The sequence below is a fragment of the Pan troglodytes genome, chromosome 5 (genome assembly GCF_028858775.2).
Source record: "Pan troglodytes isolate AG18354 chromosome 5, NHGRI_mPanTro3-v2.0_pri, whole genome shotgun sequence".
NCBI lineage: Eukaryota > Metazoa > Chordata > Mammalia > Primates > Hominidae > Pan > Pan troglodytes.
The window spans coordinates 81,307,484-81,325,256 of NC_072403.2; the positions used below are offsets into that span (position 1 = coordinate 81,307,484).

The 17,773-nt window shown below is 35.1% G+C and overlaps 1 protein-coding gene across 5 annotated transcripts in view; it reads left to right on the forward strand.

Moving 5' to 3' along the window:
* The window catches only part of ADGRB3 (adhesion G protein-coupled receptor B3), a 753,008-nt gene that overhangs the window by 699,125 nt on the left and 36,110 nt on the right, over positions 1-17,773 (forward strand). For 4 of the 5 annotated variants that reach the window (XM_016955757.3, XM_054686001.1, XM_054686003.2 and 1 more), the window contains 2 exons: positions 4,086-4,184; positions 4,502-4,673. In XM_016955757.3, coding sequence (XP_016811246.2) covers positions 4,086-4,184; positions 4,502-4,673 — 271 coding nt within the window. The remainder of the gene's footprint in view (positions 1-4,085; positions 4,185-4,501; positions 4,674-17,773) is intronic. The other variant, XM_054686002.1, reaches the window with a different exon arrangement.

Sequence of the window (17,773 nt, forward strand, 5' to 3'; positions counted from 1 at the left end):
CTATGTGCCTTTGGGCGTGTTACTTTTTGCAACTCAGTCTCCTCATCTGTTAAATGGGGAAAATAACTCCTGCCTCATAGAGTATATGAAAATATAATGTGTATAAAGCACACTTTAGAGTATCTAACATATAGCAAGCATTCACTCAACAGTGGCTGCTCTTCTGAGAAGCCAACCTGAACAGATTAGGTTGTTTTTGAAGGCCTCTAACTGTCAATCAAGAATCCATGATTCCACCATCCAAGACATGAAGGTCATAAAAAGAGATGAGATCATCGAAATGAATATGATGTTGAGGATTTAATAAAAAAAAAATTTAATAAAAAATTTAAAAAACAAGTGAATACCCTTATTTTTTCTTATTTAATTATTTTATGTGTAAAGCCCAGTTTAATTCATATAGCTCTTTATAAGAGATCGTATAGGTTTAGAAGAAATGACAATATTGTCTTATTATGAATTTAGAAGTTATCCATTCCAATCTACATATTAACAAATAAGTTATTCTAAACATATTCTTAGAAGTTACATATGTTTCACTGGCAAAACTGAGTGGGTGTTTTTCTGGTTCAAAGGCCGCTGCTAGAGAAACAGAAATGTTAACTTATGTTATAAAAGCAGAATGTTGGCTACTGTCCAAAGCAGAAAAGAACTATTAACAAATTAATTACTTTGGGTTTTCAAATTATATTTCTAATATAAAGTACTGTTTTAGCTTAAGCAAATATAGATTGAAATTTGTACTCCATTCCAAAGTGTGATTGAAGGAAATTTTTGGAAGCTATAGAGGTTTGAATAATTTTAGTTCACAGAAAAGTAGTGAGGACAGTGAAGAACAGTCCCCAGTGAAGAAGAAATAATCAAAACTAACTAAAGAAACATTAAGCAGGAAACTAATTGGTCGACTTGACAACCAATCCTCCTAATTGTAAAAATCATTTCAGCTTATTTGAATATACACATATATCAAGCATTTGTTTTACAACTATGTTGTTATTAAAAACCAAATATTGTACCAAGATGTTCCTTCTCCCATTTTTTCTGTTTCTTTGTTCCCTTTCTTCTTTTTTATAATCAGTTATTAGAAACAGCCAACCATATAGTTTGTGCTCAATAAATATTTATAAGGAATTAATAAGTGAATGTTTAATAAATAATACAATAGTTTAACAAGTTTTATAATACACAAACTATATTAATATTTTTTCTACTGAAATTCTTTTTTCTTTTTTCTTTTTAACTTTTAAGTTCAGGAGTAGAAGTACAGGCTTTTTACACAGATAAACTTGTGTCTCAGGGATTTGTTGTACAGATTATTTTATACTCAGGTATTAAGCCTAGTACCCATTAGTTTACCAAGAAGGAATTTATTGTAAATACAACACATCTTAAATAAAATGATAGAGTGAATAAAATCAGGATTAAAAAAGGCATGTATATTTTTAGAACATCTTAAGCAGAAAATTTAAGTTTCTCTATTTTTCTGCAGTGGAATTTTCTTATCTACTGCCTTAAACGTCTTTGTCTTATGTACCTGAAACTAAGGAAAGTATGACTTACCCTTTACAAATTTCATGTGATTTTTTTTTTTTTAAAGAGAGGCTGGCGCATTTCCTTTCCAGGGAATATTTTATGTTATTAACAATAAATCAGTCAGACTTTTTTTCTTTAAAGAAAAGGAAAAATAACATGGAGAAGGGAAACTAGAACCTGTAGATTTTAAGACCCACAGTAATAACAGGAGCTGACAGAACTACCTGAAGAGTAATGTGTGTAAAGTGTTTCTATTTAATGTGACTTTGTTTCTATAATGTGATCCTACCCTGGTGCCCTGGTGGATATATTGGTTAAATTTAGATGTATGGACAACTCAAGGTTTTTTTTACTGTTTGAACTTTTAATTTTATAAATGAATAATTTCTTCTATAATAAAGAAACAAGATCTCATTTTTCAATGCAGCAACTCAATTTAGCATCTAGACTATGTGTTTTTCATATTATATTAATTTCTATAGTGGTCACGTAAACTAGGAAAAAACATTACATGTCTCTAGGTAACTTATCTTTATTCTACTTTATGCACATCCAGTAATAGAATGCCAAAGGTGTCCTACCAGTTAACATCAAGCATAGTTTTTAACAGTTAGCCCTGACTAAGGGAAGTAGGCATAGGTCTTCTAGTTAGACTCAAATAAATATCAAATAAAGACAAATAAGCATTTTAAGTAATGGCTTAAGATTTATTTTCAGACAGTCCCATACTTAGATTAAATCACAGTTTTCAGGTCTAAAATACTTACACTATGTACTTAAAATTATTTTTTAGTAATATTTGGCTTTCGATCTTGTTTCAGAGCCTAGAGGCAACATATTCTTAGATTAAGAAAGACAACTGCATCAGTGTTTGAAGTGTGAACACCATACAGCCTATCTTCCGTGATAAAGGAAACAATATATAACTAATCCATGCCTTTTTCATATTAATCTGATCAGATTTAACAAGATTAAAGAAATGCAAATGTTTAGTTAGAGAAGTGGTACTTGTTCTTGTTTGTTCATCAGCATAATCTACGGAGCTTTAAAAAAAGCAGATGCCTAAGTCCTATTAAATTAGAGTCTTTGTGGTTGGGGCCAGACAGACAGCTGATGTGCAGCCACTGTGGAGAATACTAGGCTATGTACTCCTTTGGGATGTACACATCGGCATGTCCATTAAGGCATTCCTAAACTAAACTGGATAGACTAATGTTTACATATTATTTTGAAACATTTGGACACATTTGGCTACTACATGTGCCCTGGAGTGGATCAGTAAAGCGAGGGATTTAGTGTCATATTCCCCACCCCCACACTCATGTCTGAAAGCTTTGATTTTTCTCACAGAATCTGCTGATCAATCTACTTAATTAATCACTTTCAGATTTATTATCTCATATCAGCACTATTCACAAGTGAGTACCCTTATTTAAAATAAACCAGAGTTCTAAATTATGAGCATCTTACAACTTTCTCTCTTCTGCCACTTTTCTTATACACATAGTAATGCAACTCCGCTATAAGATTCTTTAAGAAAACCTACAGAGTAATCATTTTAGACATAGATACCACATAGGAATGGACTATGCACACCTCAGAGCATTATTCCAAGTTGTTTGGAATTTTTAATTCAAGTAATTTCTTTTTGGTTTTTCCTAAAAGGTTTATTTTCTAATAAATCTGTAATTTTCAAGGTACAGTTTTCTAAAGCAAAATGTGTGTAAAGTTTTTCCATATAATGTAACTTTGCTTCTATAATGTAGTAGATGGAGTATGAATTGTTTGAATCTGAATTTATGTGCAAAATCCTCTAGACAAGAATAGACCATTTAAATGCTAGGAGGTTGGAGTCTATGACAAATGTTCAGAAATAATATTTTGAACTTAATGACGATGTTAAATGTGTTTTATTAAAGCAGAAAACTATCACTCTTTTATTATCAACTAATATTTCATCAAATTTCATCAGCCCCTATATTCAGATCATCCTAAAATGTGGACGATACATATTATAAGAAATTTCAAAATATGAATCTGTTGAGAAAAAAATTACATCTTCAACAAATAATTGAAGACTCCTAAAATCCATTTCTTCCTATGTTGGACTTCTGAGATAATTATTTACATTTCAGAAGGTTTTCACAGATATATATGCCTTCTGTAATTAACAATGAACATCCTCAGGGCTAGGAGTCCTCACATGTTTGATTATTGGGGTCTGAATAAAGGGTTTTCACTGTATGTCTACAGAAGCACATGCTTATGTTTAACTCAGTGTATTGAGCAACTTTGATCAATAGACACAAGGGCCACTTATGGTGTAATGATGGAAATATGTTTTGCATGCAACAAAGGCCCATATTAAAGGGTAAATGTTACAAAGATAATTTGTAGTATAAATGCGTCTTTACAACAACCTAGAGCATACATTTTTGATAAATATACTTTTCTGCATGAAATCGTATTTAAAAGCTAACTTGCAGCAGCAATTTTTTTTTGGTGACAATTCAATATTTTGTTCTTTTTGTGGGTGTTCTGTTTGTTTGCAGTCAGATGAGTGAGCCTCATAGCGGTTTGACGCTCAAATGTGCCAAGTGTGGAGTAGTTTCAACAACAGCTTTGTCAGCCACCACCGCCAGTAACGCCATGTTAGTCCCAATCATTTACATCTTCTTGTTACAAATCTTTTACAGTGCATGTGAGAAAATGCTATGATGAAAAAAAATTGTGTTTTCTAATACAAGACCAGAGAGTATATTTAAATATTTATAATTGGCAACTGTCTTTATAGCTATTGTGGGATAGTATATAAAAAAAAAATAAGACTCTCAAATGTCATCTGCTTTGTGGTTTCCAAGTTAATGGTCTTGGAACCACATACAAAAATGCTTTGTTGAATGGGGGTTTGGCTATGGCCTGGGGTGTGATGTACAGCTACGTAATGTTACTTTCTTGGTCTCAACAGGGCGTCTCTTTGGAGCTCCTGCGTGGTGTTGCCCCTTCTGGCTTTGACGTGGATGTCTGCAGTTCTGGCCATGACAGATAAACGCTCCATATTGTTTCAAATACTTTTTGCTGTGTTTGATTCATTGCAAGGCTTTGTTATAGTCATGGTCCACTGCATTCTTCGGAGAGAGGTGAGAAGCATTCTTGTGATAGAGAACAGTGATGGTTGGAATGGTATTTCCTTGCTAAAAAGAATGATCTTTTAATGTCTTGATGTTCAGATTAAAGCTGGTCTCCTCCATTGACAATCACTTGGGAATCAAAGCTGAAGGAATGCTTTAAGACACAGCTTGGGAGAGCCCCCAGCACTCTGAAAGTGACAGATTAGAACAGATGGGACTATGCCAGGAAAAACACAACCAGAGGTGTCAAAAGCCAGGAAGAATAGATTTAAAAGAAGCTACATGGAGTGATTTGTATAAATAAGTCTTGTTAGAAAAACTAGTGAATAAGAGGGCATAGAGGCGTAAGTTTTAAAGACACAGTTCATGAGCATAATGCAGTGATAGTTCTTAAGCTTATTCCCTAACTCATGTTTCTTCACACAGCACACCCTCATTGCATATATTAATGCAGAAAGCATTGAAGATGAATGCTTAGATCTTTTGTCTCTATACTAAGTTTTGGTTATGATTACTATGAATTATTGCTTTTGATATGGATGTTTACTCTTAGAAAAATACTAAAAATGTATACAGTGAGACATGATAGGCAGTGATTATCTCCAAGAACTGTAGAGGTATTATCATATCAGCATTTCTCTGGATCATAATTGAGGTTTATTGTCAGTAGTAGGGGAAGTAATAAGTCATATTTCATGAATGGAGACACTAACTAGCACCAGATCCATCCAGGACAGTGAGAGATTTCAGACTTGAGTTGTTTAGAAATAAAATGTTGTTTTCCAACCTGTGTGAAAATTATTTTGAATGCTTGCAAGCACTGAGAGTATTTATAAGGTTTATGAGTCATTTTAGCATTTACTCTAGGGATGACTGGTGACAAAAACACACATGACATAGTGCCATGCTAGTCACTTTGAGAAAACAGTCTACTCTGTCATTTTGCATTAACTAGCTTGTTTGAGAACTTTATTGCAATGTGCACATTGCAAAAAAACACATGTACGTATGAGTATAAACCCTATAGTTTCGCAGTGATGTGCAGAGATAACTAGAGGCTTTTACCTGATTTATCAGATGGGAAGAACAATATTTCTGAGCTATTTTATTTTATTTTTTATTATTCTTTAAGTTCTGAGATACATGTGCAGAACGTGCAGGTTTGTTACATTGGTATACATGTGCCATGGTGGTTTGCTGCACCCATCAACCTGTCATCTACGTTAGGTATTTCTCCTAACGCTATCCCTCCTCTAGCCCCCAACCCTTGACAGGACCTGGTGTGCGTTGTTACCCTCCCTGTGTCCGTGTGTTCTCATTGTTCAACTCCCACTAATGAATAAGGACATGCAGTGTTTGGTTTTCTGTTCCTGTGTTAGTTTGCTGAGAATGATGGTTTCCAACTTCATCCATGTCCCTGCAAATGACATGAACTCATCCTTTTTCAATAGCTGCAGAGCATTCCATGGTGTATATGTGCTACATTTTCTTTATCCAGTCTATCACTGATGGGCATTTGGATTGGTTCCAAGTTTTTGCTATTGTGAACAGTGCTGCAATAAACATATGTGTGCATGTGTCTTTATAGGAGAATGATGTATAATCCTTTGGGTATATACCCAGTAATGGGAATGCTGGGTCAAATGGTATTTCTAGTTCTAGATCCTTGAGGAATCATCACACTGTCTTCCACAATGGTTGAGCTAATTTACACTCCCACCAACAGTGTAAAAGCCTTTTTATTTCTCCACATCCTCTCCAGCATCTATTCTTTCCTGACTTTTTAATGATCGCCATTCTAACTGGCATGAGATGGTATCTCATTGTGGTTTTGATTTGCATTTCTCTAATGACCAGTGGTGATGATCTATTTTTCATATATTTGTTGGCTGCATAAATGTCTTAATAAGATACAGATGTCCATAATAAACCCACATGTATTCTAAGAACATTCTATGTAGAAAATCAATGAAAACCAATTAACAATAACTTCACATTGCAAGGGGAGGAGAGTATTTTAGCATTTAAAAAGTCTGATGTCGTTTACAGTTGCCAAGCCTTACTATTCCCTTAGCAAGTTTCTACCTAGAATATCAGCATTAAAAATCTTCCAAGTATTGAATTATTTATAGACCAAAGGAGTAGAAATTAAGAGGAAATTGAATAATAATTTAGCTTATGTTCTCCAACTATAACTATCTTATGGGTCTTCTATATTAATATTATTGCTAATAATTAAGTAACAAGATTGTTCTAAATGAGTAGACGCATAATATGTTTTTGATTGATGATTAAGGATGAAGTATTTCAGGAGTAAGATACATGATGATATACCTACATGCAGTTTTAGAAGATATTAATACCTTAGGTGTTTAGGAGTAGAACAGTGCTGCATCACTATATAAGCTTCTCTTTTTCTTCAGGATAAGCTTGATAGATAGTTTTAAGCTATCATCAAAATATGCAGGTTTTAAAGTGGCAGATATTATGATGGCTAATTATCAAATGTTTGCTGTTTACAAGAAGAAAAATACTTGGCACAAAAATTCTAGATTTCCCTCAGAACTTTTTCATACTTGCTAATTGGACTATTAACTGTCAAAATCAATGATTTACAAGTAATTAAATCAATCATATAATAAATGCTTCTGCTAAAGTAGGTATCTCTAAATACATGTTTTCTGTACTAATGGAAAATAAAAATATGGATACATCTCTGTTGTTGCATTTTCAATTATTAGTTCAAGTTGAATAATTTTATAGCAAATAAATTAACAGCAGAGTGTCATAACACTCTTTATCTCCATCACTGAAATGGCAAATCACATATTTCTTTTTTTTAATTGAATCTTAAAAATACCCTATAACATTGCTGTAAATACACAGAGCAGATTTCAGGTATAGGGCAAGTCTGCTTCAGAATTCCTAGAGGAAGATTTCATTTAAACACCTTGTTTAGAAGGATTTTACAGATCCCAAGGAAGGTATCATAGGAGGCCTCATTTGGAACACCGAAATTCTTTTTGACCTTCTAAAGGTATATTGCCTGACACTAGCAATGGGTATATCTCAGATTACTTGTGATCACATTGCCCTGACATTACCATGGTCCAAGAGAAGTATCTTCCCATATCCTCTGTGTCTCCACTGAACAATAATTTCATAAAGATATACCAAAGAAAATGGAATAGATAGCTCTATGTAAAACATTAGGTAGTGATTTATATCTATTAATCTACTTGATAATTTATAATTGGATCCTAGAAATACAGTTTTATCTCTACTGCTCTTCACTTTATTTATTTATTTTATTATACTTTAAGTTTTAGGGTACATGTGCACATTGTGCAGGTTAGTTACATATGTATAATATTTGCTTCACTAAAATTCCTGTGGACTTTTCTTTCTTAAAATATATAAGCAATGTAAAATATATATTTTTTAATTTAGAGACTGGATATATATATATTTCTATTTCTATGTATTTTTGACAGACACTAACATAATTTGGTCTTTAATGACTGTACCAATATGAATTCAGAAGGCTTTACCCATATTTATTATTTCTGTGGAGGAGGTGGATCTACACAGGGAAAGAATATAGCCTTGAAGTTTAAGAAGGAGAAAATAAGTGAAATACTATAACTGTGATATTTTTAATGTGTTGTGTATGGAGCCTAATTTATTTTATTTTTATTTTATTTTTTTTCCTGCCTTTGTAATTCTTTTTTTTTATTATTATACTTTAAGTTTTAGGGTACATGTGCACGTTGTGCAGGTTAGTTACATATGTATACATGTGCCATGCTGGTGCGCTGCACCCACTAACTCGTCATCTAGCATTAGGTATATCTCCCAATGCTATCCCTCCCCCCTCCCCCCACCCCACCACAGTCCCCAGAGTGTGATATTCCCCTTCCTGTGTCCATGTGATCTCATTGTTCAGTTCCCACCTATGAGTGAGAATACGCGGTGTTTGGTTTTTTGTTCTTGCGATAGTTTACTCTTTTAGTGGGTCCAATTTTACAATCATTTCAAATCAGAAGAAAAGGGAGAAATGATTACTCTGTCCTGCCAAATCAATTATATTACACTAAAAAAATTTGGAATGTTTGCATAACTATTTGTTCTGACCTTCAGACCTAAAATCTTAATATTTAAACTTTATAAAATTTATATTCTTGAAAATACAGTTTCTTCTTCTGGAATAACTTTTCTTTTGAATTACTTTACTAAATCTCTCTGGAGAAAAAAACAAAAGACAAAAAGAGGAAATAAGAATAAAAAAAAAGAAGCCATCTGATTCATCACAATACATAGTTTTAGCAACAGAACCTAAATCTTAGAAGCTAATATGTTTAACAGCTAATAAGACAGAATTGAATACAATGAGTATAGAGGTGTTTCTTCATTTATCCATCATTGGTTGATTGGAATTTATTTGAATTAAACAGATAACAAAATATACTATTTACTATTCCCCGCATTGCTATGGAAATGGAAGGACACAAGAGTTATGAAACCTTTGAAATAGTTACTGTTGCTAGGAAACCACTTTCTTGGTGCCTGCACATTCTTCTCATCTTTCTGTCTCTGGCTGTGCCTGGCTCTAAGACAGTCTTAGAGCTCTATGTCAGAGGGGGAAAATCACAAGATCGTGATACAAAACAAGCTACAATAAAACTCTTTCACTAAATGGAAGGATAAAAGGAAAGTGCTTAAATGGATAATTTTGTTATATCAGTGTGTGAGAATCCTGTGGCTGTTCTGTAGCATCACTAACAGGGCCAAGCTCCTCTTTTCTCTTTCCCAAGCACTGGCAGGAGGTCTAGGCTGCACCAGATGAGGTCCCAAAATCTGTATCCAAACCTGTGAAGTCATTTTGTAGTGAAATGCTTAAAATAAAAAACTTTTCTTTCTTCCCTCTCCCACTCGCACCCTTTTTTAGCCTATTTCCTATTTAGTCTTATTATTTCCACAAGGCGTACAGATAAACAAAATGATTTACATGCACATGGCAGTGAATATGTAAAAAAGACAAGCATCCTTACCTGTCTAATCTAAAACCAATAATATTCCAAAGTAAATCATTATAAAAATGAAGCCAGTAGTGATGAAATAACTAGACAACAATATGTAAAGGGTCCATATTGCATATAATATAGTTCAGATAGAGAGTTACATGAACATCCAGGTTTGACTACTTACAGGGAAATTGAGTATGACTCATTAGCATGGAAGGGTATATCTGTGCCTTCCTTTACTGCAGGATGGGTCAGCTGTTTTAGTTGGTCTTTGAAGAGGAAGGAGGAGATGATAAAAGACTTCAAAACTCATGGGTTCCTAAGGGAACGATGAGGTTGGAAGATTAGGGAAGTGAAGGTTTCTGGTAGAGGAAGATGGAGAAAGGTTACTGGGCATATGGTTTCCATGGAGTGGGGCCTGTGGTGAATAGCAGAGAGTTTGATTCTTCTCTGGGACCATATGAAGCACATGGAGGCATAAAGCAAATTATGTGATCCTGGACCCTAGTGATTTTTTTTTTTTTTTAGATAGCTATGACTGAAGCAGCAAAAGAAAAACAATACTGATGACATTTGAGGACAAAGCATTGACTAAGTGATGTTTTTTGCTTTCTGGTCAGAATGTTCAATGACCATGATAAGTGGCCATTATGAGTGGTCTCGTAAAGAAAGATAAATAGATTTCAAAGTTCATAAGTAGCTCAGGGCAGGGAGGGTCAGGGTACTGATTCTAACATTTTGAGCTTGCTTAGAAGGTGGTTGTACTGATTCTAACATTTTGAGGTTGTACTGATTCTAGCATTTTGAGCTTGCTCAGAAGAAAACTTCAGGCCAATTTCCCTGATGAATATCAATGTAAACATCCTCAATAAACTACTGGCAAACTGAATCCAACAGCACATCAAAAAACTTACCCACTTTGATCAAATTGGCTTCATCCCTGGGATGCAAGTCTGGTTCAAAATACACAAATCAATAAATGTAATCCATCACATAAAAAACAGAACCAATGACAAAAACCACATGATTATCTCAATAGATGCAGAAAAGGCCTTCGATAAAATTCAAAACCCCTTCATGCTAACAATTCTCAATAAACTAGGTATTGATGGAACGTAGCTCAAAATAATAAGAGCTATTTATGACAAACCCACAGCCAATATCATACTGAATGGGCAAAAGCTGGAAGCATTCCCTTTGAAAACTGGCACTAGATAAAGATGCCCTCTCTCACCACTCCTATTCAACATAGTATTGAAACTTCTGGCCAGGGCAATTGGGCAAGAGAAAGAAATAAAGGGTATTCAAACAGGAAGAGAGGAAGTCAAATTGTCTCTCTTTGCAGATGACATGATTGTAAATTTAGAAAACCCTACAGTCTCAGCCCCAAACCTTCTTAAGCTGATAAGCAACTTCAGCAAAGTCTCTAGATACAAAATTAATGTGCAAAAATCACAAGCATTCCTATACACCAATAATAGACAAACAGCCAAATTATGAGTGAACTCCCATTTACAATTGCTACAAAGAGAATAAAATACAACTTACAAGGGTTGTAAAGGACCTCTTCAAGGAGAACTACAAACCACTGCTCAGGGAAATAAGAGAGGACACAAATGGAAAAACATTCCATGCTCATGGACAGGAAGAATCAATATCATGAAAACTACCCGAAGTAATTTATAGATCCAATGCTATCCCTATCAAGCTACCATTGACTTTCTTCACAGAATTAGAAAAAACTACTTTAAATTTCACATGAAACCAAAAAAGAGCCTGTATAGCCAAGACAATCCTAAGCAAAAAGAACAAAGCTGGAGGCATCATGCTACCTGACTTCAAACTATACTACAAGCCTACAGTAACCAAAACAGCATGATACTGGTACCAAAACAGATATATAGACTAATGGAACAGAACTGAGGCCGACCTATGGAATGGGAGAAAATTTTTGCAATCTATCCATCTGACAGAGGGCTAATATCCAGAATCTACAAGGAACTTAAACAAATTTACAAGAAATAAACAACTCTATCAAAAAGTGAGGAAAGGATATGAACAGACACTTTTCAAAAGAAGACATTTATGCAGCCAACAAACATATGAAAAATAGCTCATCATCACTAGTCATTAGAGAAATGCAAATCAAAACCTCAGTGAGATACCATCTCATGCCAGTTAGAATGGTGATCATTAAAAAGTCAGGAAACAACAGATGCTGGAGAGGATGTGGAGAAATAGGAAGGCTTTTACACTGTTGGTGGGAGTGTAAATTAGCTCAACCATTGTGGAAGACAGTGTGATGACTCCTCAAGGATGTAGAACCAGAAATACCATTTGACCCAGCAACCCCATTACTGGGGTACATACCGAAAGGGTTATACATCACTCAGCTTGCTATAAAGACACATGTACACCTGTGTTTATTGCAGCACTGTTCACAATAGCAAAAACTTGGAACTAACCCAAATGCCCATCAATGATAGACTGGATAAAGAAAATGTGGCACATATACACCATGGAATACTACGCAGCCATAAAAAGGATGATTTCATGTCGTTTGCAGGGACATGGATGAAGCTGGAAACCATCATTCTCAGCGAACTAACACAGGAACTGAAAACCAAACACTGCACGTTCTCATTCATAAGTGGGAGTTGAACAATGAGAACACATGGACACAGGGAGGGGAGCATCACACACCAGGGCCTGTCGGGAGGTGGGGGCCTAGGGGAGGGATAGCATTAGGAGAAATACCTAATGTAGATGATGGGTTGATGGGTGCAGCAAACCACCATGGCACATGTATACCTATGTAACAAACCTGCACGGTCTGCACAGTTATCCCAAAACTTAAATTATAATAATAATAAATAAAAGAATTAAGCAAGGTGGGAGTTGGTTGCTAAGAGCTTTATCCTTGTCAGCCTGATTGAAAGTTCAAAAAGAAACACATTTCAGATTTTTTTGTTGTTTCATTTGTAATAAAATAGGATGTGGGGCCAGGCACAGTGGCTCATGCCTGTAATCCTAGCACTTTTTTGGGGAGCCAAGATGGGAGGATTGCTTGAGGCCTGGACTTTTAGACCAGCCTGGGCAACACAGTGAGACCCATATCTCTACAAAAAAAAATTTTAAAAACATTTAGCCAGGTGTGGTGGTGTGCACCTGTATTACCAGCTATTCAGGAGGAGAAGGTAGTAGGGTTGTTTGAGCTCAGGAAGTCAAGGCTGCAGTGAGCCATGATTGAGCCACTGCACTCTAGCCTGGGTGACAGAGTGAGGCCTCATCTCTAAAAAGAAAAAAAAAAATAGAATGCAGTACCTTGAAATGGGATAATGTCTGCAGGTATAAAAATAAACCTGGATTTTACCAAAACAGAGAATGAGGTGCACAAAACTGCTTTTAAATAAGAGCATGGGCATCACACAGGCAAGGACAATATGCTCATATTCTTATATACCTTTCCAAGAAATCACCAACCTCATTTGACCCAAAAGTCATCCCACTTCTTAGGCAGGGAAATGTAAATTCTAATTCTTCTTCCAGATTAACCTTTCCTGACTTAGCAAAATTGCTATTATATTATGAATATTTACGTCAGTCTTGATTTTCACACATGGTTCTCCTAGTCCATGCAGAGATTTAAGGGGTTAACAAGAGTATGAAATAAGATGGGTGAGATGACATCAGTAAAAAAGCTCAGACAGAGAGTTTGTAACAGAAATTGACAAACTCTGTCATGCCTGCCGTTAACATCAAACCATTGCTTGCTGTTACCCACAGTTCTTCTGCGGGATCCTCACACTGCCGTCCCAGCTGTTCCCTACTCTGGGTAGCAGCATGGTGCTTCTGTCTCTAGTCAAGAAGAGTAGGCTGGGCACAGTGGCTCACGCCTGCAATCCCAGCACTTTGGGAGGCTGAGGCGGGTGGATCACCTGAGATCAGGAGTTCAAGACCAGCCTGGCCAACATGGTGAAACCCTGTCTTTACTAAAAAATGCAAAAAAAAAAAAAAAAAAATTAGCCGGGCATGGTGGCAGGCGCCTGTAGTCCCAGCTACTCATGAGGCTGTGGCAGAGAATCACTTGAACCCAGGAGGTGGAGGTTGCAGTGAGCTGAGATTGTGCCACTGCACTCCAGCCTGCATGACAGAGCAAGACTCTGCCAAAAAAAAAAAAAAAAAAGAAAAAGAGTAGGTGGACACAGACATGTGGATATGTGGATGGACAAATTTCACCTTTCTCTCCTTGCCACTCCTAGATTGTCCTTGCAATATTGTTAAACTAATAACTGGAGGTTCAATATGTCTTAAATAAAGGTTCAAACTGAAAACTTATCTGATTAACTCATGTCTTATTTTTTATCTAAATCATAAAAGGTTGGAAATTATAGTACAGCCACTCAATTTCTGACCAGTTGGAAATAATTGTTTTGGTTTATTCCTTCACTTAAACTACCTTATTCTTTGTTCAGTAAGACAATAGAGTGGTACATTGGAATGAAGACTAGCTTTCAAGTCAAGTGACCTGATTCCATTCCCAGCTCTGCTACTTGTTATTTTTATGATCTTGAGCAAGTTACTTAAGCTCTCTAAGCTTCAAGGTCCTCTTCTGTAACACTGAAATAATGTCTGCCACAAAGGGGATGGCATGAGGCTGAAATGAAATATCACCTGAGAAGGCATGGGATCCTGGTGTATGACACATAATGTCCCTTTCCTTCCTTTCTATTCTCATGCTGAAGAAATGCTGCTACATATTTTTCAGATCATGCACATTACATATAATTTAGAGAAGCTTATATGACCTCCTCAAACTGATATAAAAAGTAATTTGAAGGTAAAGAGGTATAACAATTTTAGAGATTAAGTGATAGATCCTGTAGATATTAAGGGATTCTAATAGAAAGTCATTGGGACTGAAATTTGCATCTGGAATGCATCTTTTTCTTTCATTGTATAGTAAATGGCAGATTTTCACTTTTTGTTTATTGACTTTGCTATCAGCAAAGTCATTTAATATATTAATAATGTGAAGTCACTCATAATTCATTCATGTCAATTGTCATATCAACTATCATAATACATATGAAATTGAAAAGTCATTCATTTCATAATTAGATTGTATAGAATTTAATGATTATGAAAAGCTGAGCTGTTTGTTAAAATATGAAACAATGGTAGAAATGAGATTCAAAAAATAAAAGGCCACATAAGAAACTCTTCTCCCCCGAAGGAAAAATTACAAATAATTACAAGAATGTAACTTTACTTATTTTTCTGGCTTAGAATGATCCTCTTGAATAGGAAATCAAGAAGAATTACTGTAGGTAAAACTGTCTTCTTAAAAGTGAAGATTCAGGGTCTGATTTGCTCAGTAGCTAAATACAGAGCCCGTTTCAAACTGTGGAGCTCTTTCCTGTGAGGTTTGTCTGAATTGCAACACTGCCAAACATCGCTCGGTGCTCTTCCCTAGCAATCTCTAACTCTGGCACCAGCTTCCACAATGACGCTCTGCCAGCTGCCTTCAGAGCGAAGACCAGTCCAGAAGCTCTCAGCCTGCTGCTGTTGATATAAAGTGAATCCCTCTCCTGGTTCAGAAGACAAGAGTGAGACACACCCCTGCAAACCTCTTTGAACTCATGTCTCATCCAAAAATCCATCAGCATTTATAGCTTTTTCAGGAGTTTTTAGAGCAACCCCCAGCAGGAGCCAGTCAAAATAACTTCAGAAGTGCATGGTTAGATTCTTTTCAGGAGACAACCTTGATAGCTTATTGTTTTTTCTTCACCTTATTGTGTGATGTTTCTCACCATTCTTTTTTTTTTTTCATTTTACAACATGCCATTAGATTGCCTTAAAGTCTCCTAAATATCCCAATATTAGTTACATATCTGTTCCTTGCTACTCCTGCAGATATTTGACCCTCTGCCTATCAATTCAGGTGAAAGATCTATTACAGATTATTATAAAAAGAAAAAATTTGAAGTCTAGATTTTAACTGTGCCATAATTTATCTTAAATATTAAATTGTTTCCTATAGGTTTAGTAAAAAAATTGCGTTTACTGGTATCAAGTAATTTTTTTAATGTTAATTTCACAAGAACTCAAAGATGCAATGATTTTAATATCTAATAAATCTTAAATTTAGTTGTTACCTAAAATAAGTGATTTTCCAAATGGTAAGTCAAAGAATAATATTATTGCCAGGCATTAGAAATATGACTGTTGGCACAGAATATTTTAATATTCTGGTTGAGAAAGCAAGATCTAGAATCTGTCTTATTTTATTATTTTTTTATTTTTTGCATTTTCTGCTTGTTTGAAACATAGACTTGCTTTTTACAAAAATTCAATTATTCTTCATCAGCACAATTCACATCAATTCACCAAAATCAAGTCTCTCTTAGTTTACCAGATACAAAATTCAATTAATTATCCAAACACGTTCAAATAGCTGTGAATGCTTTTTCCAGATACCATCTTGCCTGAAGTATTCTATTCTGTGATAAGAAATGTGCACTATGAAATCTAATCTAATCATTCTTTCCTGACAGTGTTGGACAAATATTTAAGACTAATATAGACTAATTCATCCAGATTCCCCAGATACTTTTTTTTTTTTTTTTTTTTGAGACATAGTCTTGCTCTTGTCACCCAGGCTGGAGTACAATGGCACAATCTCGGCTCACTGCAACCTTCGCCTCCCGAGTTCAAGCAATTCTCCTCCCTCAGCCCCCAAGTAGCTGGGATTACAGGCACCTGCCACCACGCCCTGCTAATTTTTGTATTTTTTTAGTAGAGATGGGGTTTCGCCATGTTCGCCAGGCTGGTCTCGAACTCCTGACCTCATGTTCCGCCCGCCTTGCCTCCCAAAGTGCTGGAATCGCAGGCATGAGCCACCACGCCCTGCCCCCAGATATGTTTTTAAGATTAAAAAAATAAATAAAATGGAGCATTTAGAATAAAGTAGAATTTCTTATGCAAATCTTTCTAAATTAGAGGTATCAGAGGCACTAAAAGTGTCAGAGAATCTAGCACTTAAATTGTGACATATGACCATTAAAATGACCTTGAATTTACTGGAGAATATTTATTCATTTTGATTTATATTTCTTCTGAATAGCATTTAATAATTCATGAAGCTGACATCATCATTCAGTGTAGAAATGCCCTTAATCTATTGTCCCATTTGGGAGTTTGGTAGTGAAAGGTATTGATTTTATATGTGTGTGTGTTCTGAAAAGACATGGATTTCTTTTACATCTCCTTCAAGCAACTAAGAGTTGATTTTGAAAAGAAACCTACAAAAATTGTATTTCCATATTTCATAGTCAGCCAAAAATATTGGTAACTATGCTTTGAAGGTCTGAAAATTGGGAGTGGTTAGCAAGGACCATTCAAATTAATCTTTGGTATTACCAAAATGTTTCTCATTTTATATATGCTGACCTAGAAATATGTTTGATAGAAATCTTCATGAGACAAGCTCCCAGAAGGCACCATTGCTAACACAGTTTATCTTCCTTTGTAAAATGTGTTTCTTTAATAGTTGCCTTGAGGTGCAAACAGAAAGTTAATATGTACCTATTTTTCTGACATTGGTTTCTAGGAATTTTTTTTCTAAAAACAGATATACTTTCTTAATGGTTTCCCCAAATCAAGTGTCTGCATAATAGAAAAAGTAATGATCTGACAAAGACTCATTACCAATTTTCGATTACTAATGTCTCTCTTTAGAACATAGAACAACTTCTTAATCTAAAAAGAAGGAGCTTGAAAGCCTTCACATCTGAAAAATCTAATTTTATCCCAGTTCTGTCTCCTTTACCAGGAAAAGCTAGATTATTTAGTTATAAATATTTATTCAGTTCTTCAGGAAAAGATGATCAGACTAGATTTCACTACGTCTGTACTTTAACTGATGTGTTTGAAAAAGGAAATAAGAAATTACCTTGCTGGGTATCAGGTAATGCATTCTTTTTCAAAGAAATTCTAAATTTAGAAATATTAGAGTAATAGAATGGAAGACAGGTCAGAGAACACTGAGTCTATCCCCATTCCTTTACTTCACAGACATTATGG